This window comes from Prionailurus bengalensis, chromosome B1, assembly GCF_016509475.1.
Source record: "Prionailurus bengalensis isolate Pbe53 chromosome B1, Fcat_Pben_1.1_paternal_pri, whole genome shotgun sequence".
Classification (NCBI taxonomy): Eukaryota; Metazoa; Chordata; class Mammalia; order Carnivora; family Felidae; genus Prionailurus; species Prionailurus bengalensis.
The window spans coordinates 204,690,804-204,713,581 of NC_057344.1; the positions used below are offsets into that span (position 1 = coordinate 204,690,804).

General features: G+C 47.2%; 1 protein-coding gene across 2 annotated transcripts in view; it reads left to right on the forward strand.

Annotated features, from left to right (window-relative positions):
• Positions 1–3,358: 3,358 nt before the first annotated feature.
• The window catches only part of TNIP2 (TNFAIP3 interacting protein 2), a 34,662-nt gene continuing 15,242 nt past the window's right edge, over positions 3,359–22,778 (forward strand). Inside the window, exon 1 of one of the 2 annotated variants that reach the window (XM_043573144.1) lies at positions 3,359–3,718. In XM_043573144.1, the coding sequence (XP_043429079.1) occupies positions 3,440–3,718 (279 nt within the window). In that variant the 5' untranslated portion in view covers positions 3,359–3,439. The remainder of the gene's footprint in view (positions 3,719–22,778) is intronic. The other variant, XM_043573145.1, reaches the window with a different exon arrangement.

The window sequence follows — 22,778 nt, forward strand, 5'->3', positions numbered from 1 at the left end:
CCATACTTCGGGTCCTGCCTGAGGCTCTGGTCCCCAGGCTGGCTGGCCCCTGGAAGCACTGGCCCACATTGCCCCCTTGTGGACACTCATGTGGCAGACCCTTTCCCAGGCCCTCAGAAGGCTGAGGGTACAGCCTGGGCATCCTGGGGCCCGGAGCGCCCTCTTGTGAAGGAGGGAGGAGGGCAGCCTAGGTTACCAGTCAGCCCAGCACCCAGGCAAGTCTCCTTGGCCCTGCTGGGGCCCTTTCCTTGGTGTCAGACGTCCCTGAGCTCTGCCAGGAAACAAGCTGCCCTGAGGTACCCTGTGCCCACCAGGAACTAAATATGAATCCCACCAAATTTGCATTTTGATCACTAAGTCAAGAAATTGTTGTAGGCGCTGGGTCAGGCGTTGTTCCCCCAGGTGAGCTAATGGTGGGCCATCGGCGAGTCATTTGGCACTGTGGCAATGTGGCCAGAGGTCTCTTGGAGGGAGGGCCTTCCAGGAACCTGCACTCACCCTGAGGGTCCGGTGCAGCCTGCTCCTCAGGGGCTCTGGCTCTCCCTGATGCTGAGTCTCTACTACCAAGAGTCCCTGCACTCAGCCCCACGCCCACTGGGGGAGAGGGTGCAAGGCCAGAGAGGGCCACATGGATAGAAGGGGCCTTGGGGACCGAAGTGGTCATCAGGACAGAAGCAAAGGGCTGCCTCCAGCTCAAACCACCAGCAGTTTAGGCTGTGTGGGGTGGGCTGGGACTGCACTGGCTGAGCACAACCTCTCCCACTTTTGGCCTCAGGTCCTAGAATAGTCCAGAATTTTCTCTCCTTTGCCTGCCTCTCAGGAGCAAATATGATGGTGGCTACAAACTACTCAAATACACCATTTGGGCCATATTCATGTGTTCCCATACTTTCCTGGTTCCCAAGAGTCTACAGGGCATATGCTTTAGTTCCACTGGCAGGATAAGGAGAGGAGGGTCCCCTTAGATCCCACTGCATTAGAACTGGGGGCAGGCCAGCCAGGAGTTAGACTGAGCAGTGGCCCCTATGTGCACATGGCAGTCTGAGGGCTTTGGGGAAGACCCGTGCCCCTCAGGAGCCCAACTGAGTATCCACATTGGAAGCTCAATGTGTCCCAGACCCATTCATGCCCTCTCCTGCTTGCCCCACTCCTGTGGGTGCAGCCTCCTCGAGGTTCTTGACCAGGCCTAGCACTCAGCCCTGAGACTGTGCCCTTTCTGTTCCCTTCACCTAGAAGGTTTTTGCCCAGGCACCTGCATGGCTTTCTCCTCCCTTCTGGTGTCCAGTCACAGGTCACCTGTCTTTTTTGAGGACTCTGAATGAAAGCCAGGGGGAGTCGGGGTTGGAGCTGGGATCCTGTTGGGGTCAGAGAGGCACCTGGAGGAAGGGACATGGAAGGGTGGGTAAGGTGGGGGCTCTGACTTCCCCTCTTGCCCCTGTCTGAGCCTCCCACATTGAACTCGCCCCTGGTGGCAGTCTCCCTGCTGAGCTGGACCTCAGAGAGCCTCATGTGGGGCTGAGGAGAGGTGGTCAGGGGCTGGAAGGAGGCATGGACACCGGGCCTGGGAGGCAATGTTGGGCAGCTCAAGACCTCTCTTCCGGGAGCTGAGCCAACACAGTCTGTTCTGTGACCTCCTCACTAGCGACCGCGAGCCCTGCTTCCTGGGTGCACCCAGGTGCACATCCTCTGTAGGTGGCCCTGATCCCAGGGTGATGCCCACGCCACAGTCTGCTACCACCTTCTGATGAGCAAAGCCTCCCTCATTGGGGCAAAACAGTACAAAACAAATCAGCAGACAAAGCCAGTATCACTGATGCCGAGGTCCCTCTAGTGTTGGATGAGAGACTGGAATGTGGACTTCACAGTTGAGAACCAGGCTCGAGGGCACTTGAGTAACCTGCCCCAAGCTGTACATATAAGAATAGAATAAGGACTCATCCCACCTCCAGCAGCAGTGGGGCCAGTGCTGTTTCTTTTTCTCCACCACTGCCTCAGCCAAACATAAGGTGTCATCCATAGCCATAGCCTCGGGGATTGTGGATTTACACTGTGTAGGACAAGTGCACCTCATCTTCTAGTCCCCACAACACCCCTAACCAGCAGGGAGGGTACTGGCTCTGATCTTCCCTCTACAGAGGAGGAAGTGTGAGCTGGCTTTGCTCATACACTTGTCTGATTTACAAGCCTGTGCGTGTTTTCCCCGGGGCCGGCCCAAGCTTGGCTATGGGTTACTTAAAGGGGAAAACCAGACGAGGCCTGGGCGGAAGGGGGGAGCACACACATGCAGGGCAGGGGTGCAGCCGCTGTGAGGGAGGCAACCTTTGAAAGATCACGGATGTGCCTGGGTGTCATTGTGGGGGAAAGATCAGACTGAAAAAGAAAATAGCGAGGAGTCAGAAAAACCCTTGGAGTTGGTCTGGGATGTCGGGGGAAGGAAAGGGATGGAGAAGCGAGGGTAGGACAGGGCAGCTCTCTCCTGTCTTAGAGAGGGGCGTGCAGGGGCCACCACCATGCAGTTGGGTGGGTAGGGCATCTCCCTGAGCTCAGGGAGACGTCGCCCCGTTCCTGTTGTTTTATGTGGCTAAGTTGGCTTGCAGCCCAGGGATTTTGACCCACGCACAGGTCCTGTACTTGAAGTCACCAGCGACCCATTCTTTCCCTCCCATCAGTAGCTGCATGAGAGGTGTCTCACTCTCCCTCCTCCTCTCAGCTGACTCCCTTAAAACTCCCCTCACGCGGGGAGAGGGAGGCGGGGGAGGGGGGGCGGGGAGGAGGGAGGGAGGAGGGAATTGGGCCTCTGGGACAAACCAGCCACCCCGGGAGGCCAGGCCCCAACAGCTGGGGCCGGGAGAGAGGGCGGGTACTTGCTCTCGGTGCGGGGCGGAACCGTTCTGTCGGTGGGGCGGGGCCAGCTCTTGGCAGGGGGCGTGGCCGTGCTGGCTGTCGGCGGGGGGCGGGGACGTTCAGTGGGCGGGGGGCGGGGCCTGCTGTGGGCCGGGAGACGGGGATGGGCCGCGGGCCGCGGGCAGGGCGGGCTAGCGGCCGGTCGGGGCCGACCTTTCCGTGGGTCAGGGGCCACGCTGGCCGCCATGGGCGTGGCCGCGCCGATGGCGGGGCGGGGCCTGCTATTGGCAGGGGGCGGGGCCGGGCCGTGGGCGGGTCTGGGCCGGCCTTTCCGTGGGTCAGGGGTCACGCCGCGTGCGGGGCCAGGCTGTGGGCGGTCTGGGGCGGCTTCTCGGTGGGTCCGGGGCCAAGCGGGTCGCTGTGGGCGGGGCCGGGCTGTCGGTGGGGGGGCGCGGCCTGGCTGTGGGCCGTGGGCGGGGCCGGGGTCAAGGCGGTGGGCGGGACGCTCCGGGAAAAGTTCCGGGAAGGTGAGCCAGTCCAGACCCGGCGCGGAAGTTGGTGTCGTCCGCGCGCCCTCCGGTAGCGGCCCGCGGCCATGTCCTCGGGGGGCGCTGGGTCCGGCGGGCGGGAGGGGGCCCCGCGCGCGGCTGCGACGCTCTGTGGCCTGTACCACGAGGCCGGGCAGCGGCTGAGGCGCCTGCAGGACGAGCTGGCGGCGCGGGATGCCCTCATAGAGCGCCTCCGCGCCCGCCTGGCCGCGCTCGAGGGGGACGCGGCGCCCTCGCTCGTGGACGCGCTACTGGAGCAGGTGGCGCGCTTCCGGGAGCAGCTCCGGCAGCGGGAGGGCGGCGCCGCGGAGGCCGCGCTGCGCCAGGTGCGGCCCTGTGGGCGAGCCGCGCTTCCTCAGACCGCAGCGGGTGTGGGCGCGTGTGGGTTTCGAGGGGGGCGAGCCCGTGTCAGGGCTGCGGGCTTGCGTCCTGGTGGGTTGTGACAGGTTTGAGAGCGTGCGCTCCAGGGCTGGGTGAGGGGAGTGGGTGGCGGCGGGCTCTGAGGAGTGTGTGCACGTGCACCGTTAACCTTAAAAGCAAAACTGCCCGTTACTGTTCCGGAAAGGATAGGCTTCTTTGGAACAGCAGAGAACTGCCACCCAGGACCAGCACGTTAAGGCAAAGCCCTTCGCTGGGGCACGGAACGCCGAGGACGCTGTCTTATGGGGGGCGGGGGCTGTTGTAAACAGAAAGCCCATTGGAGGAAACTGGGAGCTGGAAGTGTGGTGGCTTCTCATTGGCTGGGCTGCTGCCGGAGCCGGAGGAAACCTTCCTTCCTCCTGGGATCGTGGAGCAGTTGGGCCTCGCCAGGCCCCTCTTCCGGTGGGGTCTGCAGTCGAGGAGGCGTGGTTCTCACTAAAGTTTCCTTTTATTGATTGGCACAGTTCGGGTCTGACAGGCGTGTGCCACGTTGCGTGTGAGGGTTGTGCGTGCTTGTTGGCTGGCCCGTGCTGGGTTCCGAGGGAGGAGCGTTCTGGTCAGTTCTGAGGTGTGCGTGCGTGAGTTGGCTTCCGGACGGTGTGCTCCCGTGCTTTGTGGGGAGATGTGTGTCGGTTGGTTCTGAGGGGCGCGTGCGCCTGTTGGGTCTGAAGGTGGTTGTGTAGGAGGGGTGTTTTTTCCCGGTTGGTTGTGAGGGTTGTCTATGTGTTGTGTTCTGAGGAGTGTGCTCCACGTGTGTCCATTTATATCTGAAGGTTGTGTTCGGTTTAAGGGTTGTGTGTGCGCAGCCGTGGTGGGCACGAGGGTTGTGCGTCTGTGTTGGTTCTGAGGTGTGTAAGCCCCGTGTGGGTTTTGAGGAGGGCGCGTGCCTGTTTTGGTCTGAAGGTTGCGCGTTCGTGTTCACTCTGAGGGTTTGTGAGGGTGTCAGATTCTGGGGAGCGCATCCTGTGTTGGGACCTGAGGGGTGTGCGCTCACGTTGAGGTTGCGGGGCCTTGTTGGTCTGAAGGTGTGTGTGTGCCGACGTCGGGTGTGCGGCCTGTGATGCTGGTACTGGGTTGTGCGGGGGGCGGGGGGAGTGGGCCTGGATTTTGCCGGCGCGGTGTTTGTGTGTGTGTGTTGGGCTCTGACTTGTGTGCTCCTGTGCTGGGTATGGAGCGGCGTGTGCCCGTCTGAGTCTGAGGGTTGTGAGTCCATGTTGGTTTCCGAGGGGTGTCCGTGCTCCTGTGTGGGGCCTGAGGGGGGACCTGTGTTGGTTCTGGGGGGCCCGTGCCTGTTTTGGGCTCTTGGGGGGGTGCTCCCATATTGGGTCTTGAGGGTATGTGCCGAGCTGCGGCCGAGGGTTGGGTGTCTGTTGTTCTGAGTGGTGGGCCCGTGTGGGGTCTGAGGGTTGAGTTCCACTTGGTTTCAAAGGGCTGGCTGTCCTCGTTGGTTCTGATAGCTGTGTCTCTCCGTGGTGGACCTGAGGGATGTGGGTTTGTGTTGATTCTGAGAGGTATGAGTACGTGTCAGGGTCCGAGGGGGGTGCTCTCGTCCTGGGTTCGAGGCATGTGTGCACGTGTTAGGTCTTGAGGGGTATGCTCCCGAGTTGGGTGAGAACGTTGGTGCCTGTGTTGGTCTGAGGTGTGCGCGCCCGTGTTGGTTGTGAGGGGTGTGCCTCTTTTGGGTTCTGTGGTGGGGCGTGCCTCCGTTAGGTCTAAGGGTTGCGTGTCCTTGGCTCTACAAGTGTGTGTCTGTGTTGATTTGAGAGGTGACGTGCCTGTTTTAGGTTCTTAGAGGTGTGCCTTGGGATTGGGTTCTGAGGGGCCTGCTCTTGTGCGCCTGTTATGGGTTGTGAGGGGTGTATGTGCCCATGTTGGTTCTGGGGTACGTGTGCCTGCGTAAGTCCTAAGGCATTGTGTTTATGTTGGGTTCTGAGGGGCTTGTGCACCTGAGTCGCTTCGCAGTGGTGTGTGTGTCTATTTTAGGTTTGAGGTGTTTACATTTGTGTCGGTTCCGAGGTGTGTGTGTGTGTACACATGTTGGCTTCAGAGTGTTGTGCTCCCGTGTTTGTTGTGAGGAGCGTGTGTGCTCATCTGGATTAGAGGGTTGTGTGTCTGTGTTGGTTCTGAGGAGCGTGCATTGCTGTGTTGTGCCCATATTGGGTCCGCTGGTTGTATGTCCATGATGTTTCTGAGGGGTGTGTGCCCGTGTTGTGTTCTGAGGGTCGTGTGGCCATGTTGGTTTCTGCGACGTGTTCTGTCTGTGTTGGGTTTGAGATGTGCATGTTCAGTGTTGGTTCTGAAGGGTGTGCTCCCATATTGGGTGAGGGTGTGTGTCCCTGTTGATTTTGAGGTGTGTTTTTGCTCCTGTGTTTGGTCTAAAGGGTGTGTGTCCCTGTTTTGGGTTCTGAGATGTTTGTCCATGTAGGGTTTGAGGTGTGTGTGAGCCCATGTAGGTTCTGGAGTATGTGTGCACTCATGTTGGGTTCTGAGGGATTTTTGTGCCAGGTCACATGTGTATTGAGGGGTGTGAGTAGGTGTTCATTTTGAAGGGGGTGTGTGTTCCTGTTTTGAGTTGAAGGTATGTGCTTATGTGCTCTGTGTTAAGTTCTGAGTGGTGTGTGCGCCTGCGTTGGGTCTGAGGGTTGTGTGTCCATGTTGGTTCTGAGGGTGTTTTCTGTTTGTGTTGTGCTGAGGGGTGTGTGTTCTTGTTGGTTATGAAGTTTTGTGGGTGTATTAGATATTGAGGAAGGGCTCCCATGCTGTCTGAGGAAAGTTTGTGTGCATGTGGTGGATTCTGGGAGGTGTGTGTGCCCGTTTGGGTTCTGAAGTGTCTGTGTGCTCTTGTTAGGTGGAAGGGGTGGATGTGTGTCCATGTTGGCTGGGAGGGGGTGTGTGTCTGTGTTGGGCCTGAGGTTATCTGCCTATTTGGAGTTACGATGGGTGTGTGTTTGTGTTCATACCCCCTTGTTGGGTATGAGGGTTGTGTGAAACTGTACTGTGTTCTGACGGGTGTGTGCCTGTGTTGGGTCTGAGGGATGTGCACCCATGTTGTGTTCTGAGGGGTGTGTTTGCCTGTGTTAAGCTTTAGGGTTGTGTGTGCATGTTGGTTTTAAGGGTGTGTGCCTGTGTTGAGTTTTGAGGGTTGTGCGTCCTATTGGTTCTGAGGGCTGTGTATCCTGTTGCTTTTAGGCATGTGTCCTTGTTGTGTTATGAGGAGTGTGTGCCCATGTTGAGTGTCATAGGTGTGTATCCATTTTGGATTCTGAGAGGTGTGTGTGTCCTTGTTGACTATGGATGTGTGTGCCCATATTGGGTCTAAGGTATCTGTGTGCCCCATGGAGAGTCGGTGTCTGCTCCCACGGTGGTTCTGTAGGGTCTGCGTGCCTGTAGGTGGGTTCTGAGGATGTGTGCACAGTTGGGTGTTTTGCCTGTTTTGGGTGTGAGGCTTGTATGCCTGTGTTGGGTTCTAAAGGGCATGTGTGCTTATCTGAGGGTTGTGTGTTTTTGTTTATTCTGAGGGCTTTGTCCTTGTTGACATACATCTGAGGGTTGTGTTCCCTCATTGGGTTCTGAGTGGTGTGTGTCCCTTTCGGATCTGACGGGTATTTGTCTGTTTTGGTTCTGAGAGTGTGAGTGCCTCCATGTTGAGTCCTAGGGGCGTGTGACTCCATGTTGGGTTGATGAGTGTATACCTTTGTCGTGTCTGAGGTTTGTGTGTGCATGTGGGGGTGAGGGGAATGTGCCCATGTTGTGTCTGTGGGTGTGTGCACCTGTATTGGGTTCTGTGGGTTGTGTATGCCTGTGTTGGTGTGCGGGTTGGGTCTGAGTTCATTCTGAGGGGTGTGTGTTTGTGTTGGTTCTAAGGGTTGTCTGTGTGTGTTGAGTTCTGAGGGGTGTACTCCCATGGGCATGAGGTGTGTGTGGCTGAGCTGTTTTCTGAGGGGTATATGCATTAGTGTGGGATTCTGAGGGGGTTGTGTACCCATGTCAGGTCTGAGGGGGTGTGTGCACCAGTATTGAGTTGTGAGAGGCGTGTGTGCGCATGTTGGTTCTGAAGAGTATGTGCGTTCTCATGTTGGGCCTAAGTGTTGTGTGCAGCCGTCTTGGGTTCTGAGGGATGTGTGTGCCTGTGTTAGGTCTAAGGGTTGTGTGTTCACGTGTCTTTGTTGGGTCCGTGGGGTATGTGTGCATGTGTTAGGCTAAAGGGTTATGTTTCTGTGTTAGTTCTGTGGGTGTGTGTGTGTCCGTGTTGGGTTTGAAGGGTGTGTGCCCATTTTGGGTTGTGAGCAGCGTGTGTTTGGGTTGGGTTCTGAGTGTCTCCTCCAGGAGTGGGTATGAGGGCTGTGTGTCGTGTTGGGTTCTGAGGGGTGTTGTGCCCATATTGAATATGAGGGTGTGTATTTGGGTTTGTTTGGAGAATTGTGTGCATGTGTTGTGTTCTGAGGACTGTATTCCATATTGTGTTGAGAAGTGTGTGCCCATTTACATGTTAGGGTTGTGTTAGGTTTAAGGTTTGTGTGTCTGTGTTGGTTCTGAGGGGTGTGTGTTCCCATGTTGGGTTCTGAGGAGTGTGTGGCCTGTTTAGGTGAAAGAGTTGTATGTCCATATTGGTTCTGAGGGCTGTGTGTACCCATGTGTTTCATGTTCGTTCTGGGGGGTGTGAACATTTCTTAAATTCTGAGGAGTGTGCGCCCATGTTGTGTTCTAAGGAGTGTGAGCCTGGGTTGGGCTTTGGGGAGTGTGTGTGACTATTTGGGTCTGAGGGTTGTGTATTCGTGTTAGTGATAAGGGATGTTCCTGTGTTGTGTCTGAGGGTTGTGTGTTAGATTCTGAGGAATGTGCCCTATGTTGGGTCTGAGGGTTGTGTCCATGTTGGTTCAGCGGGCTGTGTGTGACCCTGTTGGTTCTGAGGAGTGCCTGCGCTCCCATGTTGGGTTCTGTGGAGTGCGGGGCCCGTGTTAGGACTAAGCGTTTTATGTCTGTGTTGATTCTGAGGCTTGTGTGTCCATGTGGGTCTGAGGATTGCTTTCCATTTGGTTGTGAAGAGGGCTTTCCTTGTTGGTTCTGATTGCTGTGTGTGCCCATGTTGGGTCTGAGGGTGTGTGTTCCTGTTGCTTCTGAGAGATGCCAGCATCTGTTAGGTTCTGAGGGGTGTTCTCATGCTGGGTGCTGAGCGGAGTGTGCCAGTGTTTGGTCTGAAGGATGTGTCTGTGGTGGATTTGAAGGCTTTGTGTGCTTACGTTATGGATCTGAGGGGGTGTGTGCCTGTGTTGCTTCTGAGGTGTGTCTCTTACTGTCTGTTTTGAGTTGTGTGTGCCTGTTTTAGCATCTGAGGTGTGAGCTCCCATGTTAGGTGTGACGGGTGTGTGTGCCCCTTTTGGGTTTCTGGGGCCGTGTGCATTCATTTTGTGTTCAAGGGGGTGTGTTCTGTTTTGGGAGAGGGGTGTGTGCTCCGTTTGGGTTCTGAAAGGTTTGCCTGTTTGGGCTCTAAGGATGTGTTCCTGTTTTGGGTTCTGAGACGGGGGTGTGTGTTGTGTTCTGAGGGGTCTGTACCTGTGTTAGGGCTGAGGGCTGTGTGTGCCAGTGTTGAATCTGATGAACGTGTTTGTTTTGGGTTCAGAGGAGTCTGCTCTCATGTTGAAAACCTGAGACGTGTGTGACCCTGTGGGTTATGGGGGGTTTGTGTGCGTGTTGGATTCTGCGGGACTTTGGGTTCTGATGTCTTTGTTAGGTTCTAAGGTGTGTGTGTGCCACTTTTAGGTTTGAGAAGTGTGCACCTATGTTGGGCTTCAGGGATATGTGTGTGTGCACATGGAAGGTTCTATATATGTGTATGTTTGTGTTTAATTGTGTGTGTAGACACTAGATTCTGGGTGTGTGTGTGTGTGTGTGTGTAGTACATGGGTATAGACTCCTGGTGTGTATGTGTTCACATTGGGTTCTGGGCCATGTGAAACCCCTGTTACGTTCTGGGGTGACTTTTAGCCCCGGTTGTAAATGAATCTTTCAGTAGCAATAGCTCCCTGATGCTGGGACCCATGACAATGGCAGTGCCTGCTAGAGTGTCAAGTAACGCACTTAAGTCTTACTTTCCCTCCTCCTCCTCCTTGTCATTGATGTTATGTCTGTCGTTTTGAAATACCATAAGCACTCAGACCAGGAGCAAGAGTAACAGTATTTTTCTAGAACAGCTGTTTGGAAGTGCCTCCACACGTTTGGATGAACTCTAGTGTTCCATTTGGGCCATAGCTATCATCTGGGTTGTCCCAGGAAAGAAACTAGGTCTACAAAGGGATTACACTGCAAAAGACAATTTTCACTTCTTAGCTTTGTCCTGCAGACAGATTGTAGACTGGAAAAGAGACTTTCCCTCCCCACCACCCCCCTTTTACTATAAAAGTAATTTTGAATATCTGAAAAATAGAGGAAAGGACAGAGAATAAACTAACAGCCACTGTAATCCCACAATGTGGGGGATAACCAGTGTTAATTTCTTGGCATGCCTCCTTCCTGTTTTTCCTTTACACACTGGGTGCGGTTGAGTTCCTGCTGTCTGTACGTTTTACTTCATATCACATTGCCAGTATTTTCTCATCTGCTTTGTTTTAAATGCCTCTGGAAGCCAGATGTCTCCCTCACTCCAGCTCTCTCCCTCTTCTGGGGAGAGTGGTTCATAACTCATCAGGGCAGAAGAAAAATTTAGAAGTCACCTGGTCTGCACCGCTGATCTTAGTGTCATGGACACCAGGAGCCATAGATGAGTGCAGAGTGGGGACCCGAGCACATCATATCTGCCACCCACTCGCACACACCTGCAAGTAGCAGTACTCTACCTGTAGTCTGGCGGCCACTGGTGTTCAGCCTACAGGTTCAGCACTGGCATGCTGTGGCCCCACAGCCTCTAAGCAGGTCCCAGACAGAACCAGATCTAAAGTCCTACATCTGTATGGTCCTTTACCCCAACATGTAGGTTTTGTTTTAGGATTTTTAACTATTTAAGGAGCATTTTAACAATCTGGTATCTTATGTGATTACATTTTTGTTGCTTACTCCTGTATCTGTCTGGGTCTGTCACAGAACCTGTGGAGGAATAGAGAGATTTCCCACTGTGCAGAGTGAAAACAATGAGAAGACTTGATCAATAGGTTGGTCTCATCAGTGGCCATGTCAGCCAGCCTGTTAGGAGCAGGGAGCCTGGGTTGGGAGACCGGGAGTTCCCAGAGAGGATGCTGAGGCTGTATCCTCAGCCGTGTAGGGACTGCCAGGTGACTGAGCTGTAGCTAGCATGTGATATAGGGCCAGACCATTCTTGGGAATTGTGGTTCTTTTTGCCGCCACAGTAAGACTCAAGAACGTATCTCATTTGTAACGCAAGGCCTGTACGGGTAACTTTACAAGCTCCTCTAGTTAAGACTTTCTGGGATAATGGTGCTAATTCACTATGTGGCCCGTAACTGCTCAACCCCATCTTATCACCACCCAGGGTACTAGGTGGACCCTGCCTAGTCCTGACATACCAGCTTTCTCTCCCTTCCAGCTTTTCTTTCCCTGTTCTGCCATGCTTTCTATTGAGTGGAACGGCAAACATCCTTTACAATAAACTATATTAGGGGTGTGTGTGTGTGTGTGTGTGTGTGTGTGTGTGTGTGTGTTTTGTTTGTGTTTTGTTTGTTTTTAACCATCCGTCTATCTTCATACCTTTTTTGATCTTGTAAAACTAAAACTCTTTAGCCATTAAGAAAAAATTTCCCATCTTCCTGCCCCCTAACCTCCAACCTTGGGAACTATTCTACTCTCTGTCTTTATGATTTGATTAGGGACCTCATAGAAGTGGAATCATACAGTATTTGTCCTTTTGTGATGGGCTTATTTCACTTAGTATAATGTCCTGTAGGTTTATTCATGTTGTATCATGTGCCAGAATTTCCTTCTTTTTAAGGCCGAAAAATATTCCATTGTATGTATATACCACATTTTGCTTATCCATTCATCTGTTGATAGACACTTTGGTTGCTTCCATATTTCAGCTATTACGAATAACACTGCCTCTATGAATACATGTGTACAAATCTATCTTTGAGACCCTGCTTTTGATTCTTTGGGGTATGTACCCAGAAGTGGAATTGCTGGATCATATGGTAATTCTGTGTAACTTTTTGAGGACCACAAAAAGTTTGGTCCTTTTTGAGACCAAAAAACTTTTTGAGAACCACCATACTGTTTTCCACAGTGCTGTACCACATTCTGTTTTCCACAGTGCACAGAGTTGCAATTTCTCTACATCCTCACCAATATTAATTATTTTCTTTCTTTCTTTCTTTTTTTAACAGTAGCCATTCTAATGGGTGTGTCGTGATTTAATACAAAATGATGACAGTTTTGATTTGTAATTTCCTAATGATTAGTGATGTTGAGCATCATTTCACATGCTTATTGGTCATTTGTATATCTTCTTTGAAGAAATGTCAAGTCGTTTGCCCAGTTTTGAATTGGTTACTTGGTTGTTGTGGAGTTTTAGGAATACTCTATTGGCATACCTCATTTTATTGAACTTCTCAGATACTGTTTTTTACAAGTTGAAAGTTTGTGATGGGGTGCCTGGCTGGCTCAGTTGGTGGCGTGTGTGCCTCTTGATCTCAGGGTTGTGGGATCAGGCCCTGTGTTGGGTGTAGAGTTTTTGTTTTTTAATAAAATCTTAAAAAAAAAAAATGTTTGTGACAACCCTGCACCAAGTAACTGTTTTGGCACATTTTTCCAACAGCATTTGCTCACTTCATGTCTATGTGTCATAGTTTGGTAATTCTCGCAATATTTCAAGTTTTTCATTATTATCATGTTTGTTGTGGTGATATGTGATGAATGATCTTTGATGTTACTACTGTAATTTTTGGGGGCACCAGGAACTATGCCCATATAAGACAGCAAACTTAATCAATACATGTGTGTGTTCTGATTGCACCACTGACTATCCATTCCCCCATCTATCTCCCTCTCCTCAGGCCTCCCCACTCCCTGAGACACAGCAGTACTGAAATTAGGCCAACTAACAACCAACCCCACAGTGGCCTCTGAGGGTTCAAGTGAAAGGAAAGGTCACGCATCTCTCACTTGAAATCTAAAGCTAGACATGATGAAGCTGAGTGAGGGAGGGATGTCTAAAGCCAAGATAGGCTGAAAGGTAGGCCTCTTGTACCAAACAGCCAAGTTGCAAATGCCAAGGAAGAGTTCCTAAAGGAAATGAGTGCTACTCCAGTGAGCACATGAACGATAAGAAAGGGAAATGGCCTAACTGTCGGTAGGGAGAAAATTTCAGTGGTCTGGAAGGAAGATCAAAACAGCTGCAATACTCTCTGACACCAAAGCCTCTTCCAGAGCAAGGCCCTGACTCTCTTCAATTCCGTGAGGGCTGGGGGAGGAGAGGAAGCTGCAGAAGAAAAATCTGAAGCTTGCAGAGGTTGGTTCATGAGATTTAAGAAAGACGCCGTCTCCATGACACAAAAGTGCCAAGTGAGGCAGCAAGTGCTGATGGAGAAGCTGCAGCAAGTTCTCCGGAAGGTCTAGCTAGGGTAATTCATGAAGGAGGCCACACTGAACAATGGATTCTCAGTGTAGACGAAAACAGCCTCATTTGGGAAGAAGACTGGGACTGTCATCGCTAGAGAGGAGAAGTCAGTGCCTGACTTCAAAGTTTCAAGGGACAAGCAGATTCTCTTGTTAGGGGCTAATGTAGCTGGTGACTTGAAGTTGGAGCCAGTGCTCATTTACCGTTGGGAAAATCCTAGGGCCCTGAAGAACCGTGCTGAATCTACTCTGCCTGCGCTCTACAGATGGAACAACAAAGCCTGGATGACAGCATATCTGTTTACAACATGGCTTACCAAATATCTGAAGCCGACTGTTCAGACCTACAGTTCAGAAAAAAAGATTCCTCTCAAAATAATACTGCTCATTGACATTGTACCCAGTCACCCAAGAGCTCTGATGATGTAAAGCAAGATGAATGTTGTTTTCATGCCTGCTAACAGACCATCCATTCTGCAGCCCGTGGTGCAAGGAATAATTTTGACTTTGAAGTCTTATTTAAGAAATAAATGTCATAAGGTTGTAGATGTCATAAATAGTGATTCCTCTGATGGATCTGGGCAAATTGAAAACCTGGAAATGACTCACCATTCTAGATGCCATTAAGAATATTCATGGTTCATGGAAGAGGTCATGATATCAATATTAACAGGAGTTTTGAAAAAGTGGGTTCCAGCCCTCATGGAAGACTTTGAGGGGTTCAAGACTCAATGGACGAAGTCATTGCAGATGTGGTGGAAATGGCAAGAGAACTAAAATCAAGAGTGGAACCTCAAGATGGGACTGAATTGTTGAGATCTCATGATAAAACTTGAATAGAGGAGGAGGTGCTTCTTTGGGGGAGCACAGAAAGTGGTTTCATGAGATGGAATCTACTGGTGAAGATGCTATGAAGATTGTTGAAATGACAACAAGGATTTAGAATGTTGCATAAACTTAGTTGACAAAGAGTGGCAGTGTTTTAGAGGACTGACTCCAATTTTGAAAGTTCTGTGGGTAGAACGCTATCAAACACCATCACATGCTACAGAGAAATTCTTTTGTTTCCTGTGCTCTGGTGTCATATCTAAGAAAACATTGCCAAATTCAATATTGTGAAGTTTTGGCCTATGTTTCTTACAAGAGTTTTATAGTTTTAGGTCTTAAGTCTGATCCATTTTGGATTAGTTTTTGTATATGGTGTGAGGTAGGGGTCCAATTTTATGCTGCATGTGGATGTCCTGTTTTCCCAGTGCCATTTGTTGGAAAAAATTATCCTTTCCCAGTCTTAGCACCCTTGTCAACAACCATTTGACCATATATGCAAGGGTTTATTTCTGGGCTCCCCATTCTGTTTCCTTTGTGTAAATGTCTGTTTTTATGCCAGTACCACACTGTCTTGGTTACTGTAGCTTTGTAGTCAGTTTTGAATTCGGATAGTATGAGTCCTGCTTTGTTCCTTTTTTCTTCTTCTAAGATTGTGTTGAGTATTTGGAGTCCCTTGAGATTCTATATGAATTTTAGGATGAATTTTTCTATTTCTCCAAAAACAAAAATCATCTGGATTTTGATAGCAATTGCATCGAATCTATAGATCACTTTGGGTAATGTTAACCTTAAGAATAAAACTCAGTTATTTACTAGCAAAACCATATTCGGGTTAGTAGAGAATTGCAATTCATGCAAGGTACAGCAAAACCATAAGCAAGTCCAGAGAACAAAGGAGAAGAATGCTCTTTTATAGAGGAAAGGGGGAGCTGGGAGGGCTGTCATAAACAAACAGTCCATTGGAGTAAACGGAGTTTGAGGTGTAGTGACTTCTCATTGGTTGAGTTGTGACAGTCTTTCATGGGCTGGGCTGTTGCTGGTGGAGGAGAGAACCTTTTTTCCTTCTGCTGGGATAGTGAAATACAGTTGACACTTGAACAGTATGGGGGTTATGGGTGCCGTCCTCCTGTGCAGTTGAAAATCCAAGTATAACTCCTGACTCCCCAGAAAGCCTAACTACTGATAGCCTACTGTTGACTGAAAGCCTTACCAATGACATAAACAGTTGATTAACACTTACTTTGTGTTGTATGTATTATATGCTGTACGCTTTTTCTTTAACTCTTTAAGGAGGCTCCATACCTAACATGGGGCTTGGATTTACAACCCCAAGATTGAGAGCTGCATGCTTTCCTGACTGAGTCAGCCGGGTGTCCTTACATGCTGTATTCTTCAAGTAAACTAGCAAAAAGAAAATGTTAAGAAAATTAAGAACATTCCTGTCCAGATGCAAGATACATCTTTTCCTGTTGGTTCTGCAGTTGACAAGTGGCAGGGGATGAGGGCCCGGATTCCATTTTAGTGAAGTTTCCCTTAATACTTTTCACATTAGTATTGACATTTTAACACTATTAAGTCTTCCAGTCTGTGAACATGGGGTGTGTTTCCATTTATTTCTGTCCTAATTTCTTCTCTTTAAAAAAATTTTTTTTGTTATGTTTATTTTGGAGAGAGAGACAGAGTGTGAGTGGGGAGGGGTAGAGAGAGAGGGAGACACAATCTGAAGCAGGCTCCAGGCATTGAGCTGTCAGCACAGAGCCTGATGTGGGGCTCGAACTCACGAACTGTGGGATCATGACCTGAGCCGACGTTGGCCACTTAACGGATAGAGCCACTCAGGCGCCCCTGTCCTAATTTCAGTAATGTTTTGTAGTTTTCACTGTACAAGTCTTCCATCTCCTTGAGTAAATGACTTCCTAAGTCTTTTATTCTTTTTGATGTTGTTGTAAATGGGATTGCTTTTGTAATTTCTCTTTCAGATTCTTCATTGTTAGTGTGTAGAAATACTCCTGTTTTTTTTATTTGTTGACTTTGTCTCCTGGTATTTGCTGAACTCATTTAGTCTAAGTTATTTTGCATGTGTGTGTAATAGTTTTCTACATATAAGATTATATCATATGCAAACATCATTTTACTTCCTATTTGGATGCCTTTTCTTTTTCTTTTTTTCCTACTTGTTCTGGCTAGAATGTCTAGTACTATATTGCGTAGTAGTGGTGAAAGTGGGCACTATTGACTTGTTCCTGATCTTAGAGGAAAAGCTTTCAGTCTTTCACTATTGAGTATGATACTTGCTGTGGGTGTTTCAAATATGGCTTTTATTGCGTGGAGGTAGTTTTTGCCTCAGTTGATATGAGTATGTGTCTCCCCCCTTCACTCTGTTAGTGTAGTCTATTACATTGATCAATTTTGTTTTCCTTATTTGTTTTATGAAATATGTTTGTGAACTTAAGCACAGCAGTATAATTGTGTAACAAATCCAGTGAAAAACTGTCTGATTGGAAAGGTTTAATAATAACATTTTGTTCACTCTAAGGGATTGATGTTGACTCATAGATAGAAAACAAACATCAAACACGTACATTGTGCTTCTTGCCACCTAAAAGGCTTGATTCTCAGGTCATTCTTATTAGATATTTATCAACAATTGTCTAATTATCTTGAGGTATAGTATAAATGAGAATAAATGATAGGTATGTCAAGAACACGATCAATTTGTAACATGTAGAAAATAGAACTAAAGTGCAAACAGAAATAAGTCCGAGCCTATCAATACATAACTAAAATGCTTAATAATTGCCCAGTTCGTCCACATTGGCCTCCGATCCTTCTACACGCTGTCCAGAAGATAGATATGCTGCACCTCTTATTTCAAAAAGCCATGGGTAACCTTAGTCATGAGCATCACCTTTTCACTGTCTTTAAGAAAATGATGAAGCTTGCTAAAGTTGCCTTGTAGGGAGTTCACAAGGGATTTGTAGAAGTACTCTGGGCTATAATTCTTTCTCATTATTGGGCACCAATGAGAAGCAAGTGTTAAACACTGAAAAACAGTACATTTTAAATCTTGTTCTGCTGCTTCCTAGCTATGTTAGTTTGGGCAAGTCACTCAATGTTCTGGTTTTCTCATCAGTAAAACTAAAATAACAATGCCTAGCTCATAGGACAATTTATGTATTTATTCATTAGTCATTAGACAGTTGTTGAATGCCTACTGTATGCCAGATGTTTTGACTGGCCCTGGGAATGCAGAAAGGATCAAGAAAGGCAGATTCCTATTGTTATGAAACATATACTAGTTGAGAAAACAGATACCATAGAAATAATAGCCTTTGTGGAAAATACACAAAATGGATGTATAGTACATTGTTTTATGTTATGAGGAGCACATGATCTAACATATATAAAGAGCATAGCATAATCTGCACACAGGTGGTACTCAGAAGATGTGAATGTCATCTACCATTGCCAGTTAGGTGTTTATTGAGCATCTTCTGCATAGGAGTGGAATGTGTATGAGCAGGCACTATGGGTTATGTTTTTCCATTTTTCCCAGTATTGATTATATTTACATTCATTTTACAAGCATGCGTATGTGTCAGGGTTGTACAAGGCTCTGGATCAGTGTTAATCCAGTATAATTAGAGTGAAGAGTGTAGAGAATAATACAGGAAGTGGCTGTAAAGTTAAATTGGAGCAGACTGAGACTGCCTTTACTACCTTATAAAGGTGTTAATTAATTGCATTCTTTTACACGCTAGGCTAGGGAAATGCAAAGATGATTGAGGTTGAAGCTTGCACTTCAAATTGTGGAATCACATAAATGTGATTCACATTATGTGCACATAAATGATCACTTTTTTTTCTTCTTACTAATTTGGATGCTTTTTCTCTATTTTTCTTGCCTGATTGTTACTGCTAGGACTTCCAGTACTGTGTTGAATAAAAGTAGTGAGAGTGGGCATCTTTGTTTTGTTCCTGATCTCAGAGGAAAAACTCTGTTTTTCACCCATTGATATGTTAGCTGTGGGTTTTTCATATATGGTCTTTACTATGTTGAGGTGTGTTCTCTTTATACCTACTTTGTTGAGTTTTTAATGAATGGATGTTGTATTTTGTCAAATGCTTTTTTGGCATCTATCGATATGATCGTATGTTTTTTATCCTTTCTTTTGTTAATGTGATGTATCATGTTGATTGATTTGAGAATATTGAACCACCCTTGGATCCCTGCAGTAAATCCCATTTGATGATGGTGAAAGATTTTTTTAATGTATTGTTGCATTCAGGTTGGTAATATTTTGTTAAGTTTTGCATCTATGTTCATCAGAGATACTGGCCTGTAGTTAAAAAAAATTTTTTTTTTAATGTTTATTTATTGTTGAGACAGAGAGACAGAGCATGAACAGGGGAGGGTCAGAGAGAGGGAGACACAGAATCCGAAGCAGGCTTCAGGCTCTGAGCTATCAGCACAGAGCCTGATGTGGGGCTTGAACCCACGGACCGTGAGATCATGACCTGAGCCAAGGTCGGATGCTCAACCCACTGAGCCACCCAGGCGTCCCCTGGCCTCTAGTTTTATTTTGTAGTGTCTTTATCTGGTTTTGGTATCTGGGTAATGCTGGACTCATAGAATGAATTTGGAAGCTGTCCTTCCTCTTCTATTTTTTGGAATAGTTTGAGAAGGATAGGTACTAACTCTTCTTTAAATGTTTGGTAGAATTCACCTATGAAGCCATCTGATCCTGGACTTTAGTTTGTTGGGCATTTTTTGATTACTGATTCAATTTCATTGCTAGTAATTGGCCTGTTCAAATTTTGTATTTCTTCTTGATTTAGCTTTGGTATGTTTTATATTCTTAGGAATATATCCATTCCTTCAAGTTTGTCCAATTTGTTGGCATATAATTTTTCAGAATACTTAATCCTTTGTATTTCTGTGGTGTCAGTTATTTCTCCCCTATCGTTTCTGATTTTATTTAAGTTCTCTCTTTTCCTCTCTTTTTGAGGAGTCTGGCTAAAGATTTATCAATTTTGTTGATCTTTTCAAAGAACCAGCTTCCGGTTTCATTGATCTGTTTTATTGGTTTTAGTCTCTATTTCATTTATTTCTGCTCTAATCTTTATTATTTCTGGAAAGTTGAGATTTTTTTTCCCCCCCTGAACTTCAGGGTTCTTTCCCTGTGTTGTCCCCTGAGAGGCTTTTATTGATGGGGACAACCTGCCATCAGACCAGATATCTGCTCCCAGTCTGTTAGGGTTGCAGTGTCCCTGAACCACAGGGCTCTCTTTTTGTGCTGCCCTGCATGAAGTTTTTGTTTGTGGGTAGGGCCAGCAGTCAGATTAGATGTCTGCCCCAGCCTACTGTTCAGGGGCTGCAGTTGACCTGGTCAACTGTGGTTATCTTCCCTTCTCCCAGGGCAGGAGTCACTTTGGAGTAGTGTTGGCCACTGTCAGGGCTGCTTGCTCAATGAGACATCAGATGCCTTGGAGGGACTCTTGCTGAGCGAGGCAGTTAAGATGGGGTGGATCCACAGGAGAATGTGGGGGCAAGAGCATGGCCGTAGTGTTAGCAAGCTAGGTAGCAAGTGTTCATCTTGGCTCCCACAGGTGTCTGGGTATCTAGGTTGGCAGGGAGGGGAAGAGAAATGGTGGCCACTGCTCTTTTCTTCTTGGACAAGTCTCCTAACGATCCCTGCTCGCCCTTCCAGTGCATGCTCAGATTAGTAAATAAATCCTTCCCATATACCCCAGGCACTTTTCAAACCACTGCTTCTAGGTGGAATTGTTTGTTATGCTGTCTCTCTAAGGGCAGGGACTCAGTGTTCTTAGTGATAATCCCCACTGATTGCCCCTTCTGTTTGTGGTTAGTCCTGCAGGTCAGTTTGGTTACCAAATGGGTTCTGCCCTTCTATCATTTTTTTCTGGACAATTAACTGTGGAGAGTTTGGTTTGTTTCCTGCGTTAATTACCCTGATGTATAAATAATCACTTCCTGAAGCAAGTTATGAAATGGATGGAGGAATGTGTAGTGGGAAAATACTGAACTCAGAGTTAAGTATAGAGGTAAGCCAACTTAAGTTTCCAATACAATGACTAATACCAATATACCGGTGTTATAGCATCAACTGCTTTTTTTTCCCCTTTAGATATAATTGACATATAACATTATGTTAGTTTCATGTGTACAGCATAATGACTTGATATTTGTATATACTGAGAAGTGATCACTACAATAAAACTAGTTAACATCCATTCACCAGTATTTGTATGTTTAACCATCTTTACATTCCAGTAAAAATATTCCACTTGTGGTGTATAATGCTTTTAGTTTGCTGCCTACTTCAGTTTGCTAGTGTTTTGTTGAGGATTTTTGCATTTGTTCATTGTTCACAAGGGATATTGGTCTCTAGTGTTCCTGTAGTGTCTCTGTCTGGCTTTGGTATCTGGATAATGATGGCCTCATAGGACAAATTGGGAAGTATTCCCTCATTTTTTTGAAAAAACTTAAGAAGAATTGGTATTCTTTAAATGTTTGGTGGAATTCACCTGTGAAGCTATCAGTTCCAGGGCTTTTCTTTGTTGGGAGGTTTTTTTTTTTTTTTTTTTAAATGTTTATTTATTTTTGACAGGAAGAGAGGGAGAGAACAAGTTGGGGAGGGGCAGAGAGAGAGGGAGACAGAGGATCCAAAGCAGTCTCCAAGCTGACAGCAAAGAGCCCAATGCAGGGCTTGAACTCACCAACCATGAGAGCATGACCTGAGCCAAAGTCTCGACCCTTAACCAACGGAGCCCACCCAGTTGCCTCGGGAGATTTTTTACTATTGATTCAATCTCCTTACTACTTAGAAGTCTATTCAGTTTTTCTATTTCTCCATGATTTAGCCTTGGTAAGTTTTGTGTTTCTAGGAATTTGTTCCTTTCATCTAGGTTATCCAGTTTGTCAGTGACAGTTGTTTATACTACTCTGTTACAATGGTAACGTCTCCACTTTTCATTTCTGATTTTGTTAATTTGTCTTCTTTTTTCCTTAGTCTGCCTAGCAAAAGGTTTGTCAATTTTGTTGACTTTAAAAAAAAAATCAAGTACTGGCTTTATTGATTTTTCTCTGTTCTTTTCTGTTCTCTATTTCATTTTTATCTATCCTGTCTTTATGGTTTTTGTCCTTCTGCTAGCTTTGGGTGTAGTTTGTTCTTGTTTTTCTAGTTTCTTAAGTTACAAAATTAAAGGTTGTTGACAGGAAATCTTTCTTGTTTGTAAAGGCAAATGTTTATAACTTGTTTATAAGTTTATAGCTTGTTAAGATTTTCCCTTTAACACTGCTTTCGCTGGATCCTGTAAGTTTTGGTGTATTTTGTTTTCATTTTAATTTTCTCTTAAGTATTTTCTAATTTTCTTGTGACTTCTTCTTTGATTAATTGGTTTAAGAATGTGTTGCTTAATTTCCACAATTTGGTGTATTTTCCAGATTTACTTCTGTTGTTGACTTCTAATTTCATCCTTTAATGGTTGGAGAAGACACTTTATATGATATCTGTATTTTAAAATCTACTGAGACTTGGGGTGCCTCGGTGGCTCAGTCTGTTAAGTGTCTGACTCTTGATTTTGGCTCAGGTCATGATCTCACACTTTGTGGGTTCGAGCCCCACATCAGGCTCCATGTGATGGTATGAGCCTGCTTAGGATTCTCTGTCTTCCTTGCTCTCTGCCCCTGCCCCGCTCACACTGTCTGTCTGTCACGCGCTCTCTCTCTCCCCTCAAATAAATAAACTTAAAAAAATCTACTGAGACTTAATATGTGGTCTAACATATCCTGGAAAATGTCAAAAATCAGTTGTATGCAGTTGTTGCTGGGTGGGCGTTTGCACCTCTGTTACTGTGGTTTAAGGCCTTTTTCTTACTTCTCTTTAGTCTGGTTGTTTAACCACTACTGAGAGTCAAATATTGACGTCTCTATTATTACAGAAATATTTCTGTCTTCAGTTCTGTCAGTTTTTGCTTCATATAGCCTGTCGTTAGATGCACAAATGCTTGTAATTGTTCTATCTTCTTGCTATATTAAACCTTTTGTTAATGTATAATGTTTTTCCTTGTCTTTTGTAACCTTTTTTGAATTAAAGTATTTTGTCTGATGGGCTCCTGGGTGGCTCCGTCGGTTAAGTGCTGACTTCGGCTCAGGTCATGATCTCACAGTTCATGAGTTCGAGCCCCGCGTCAGGCTCTGTGCTGCTTTGGATTCTGTGTCTCCCTGTCTCTCTGCCCCTCCCCTGCTCATGCTCTGTCTCTCACAAATAAACAAACATTAAAGTATTTTGTTGGATACTGGTATAAGCACCCCTACCTCTCCTTTGGTTACTATTTCCATGAATATGTTTTTCCATCCTTTTTATTTTCAATCTATTTATGTCTTTGGATCTCAAGTGAGTCTTTTGGAGAAAACTAATAGTTGGATCTTGTGTTTTATCCATTAATATTTAAGCTAATTACTGGGGCGCCTGGGTGGCGCAGTCGGTTAAGCGTCCGACTTCAGCCAGGTCACGATCTCGCGGTCCGTGAGTTCGAGCCCCGCGTCAGGCT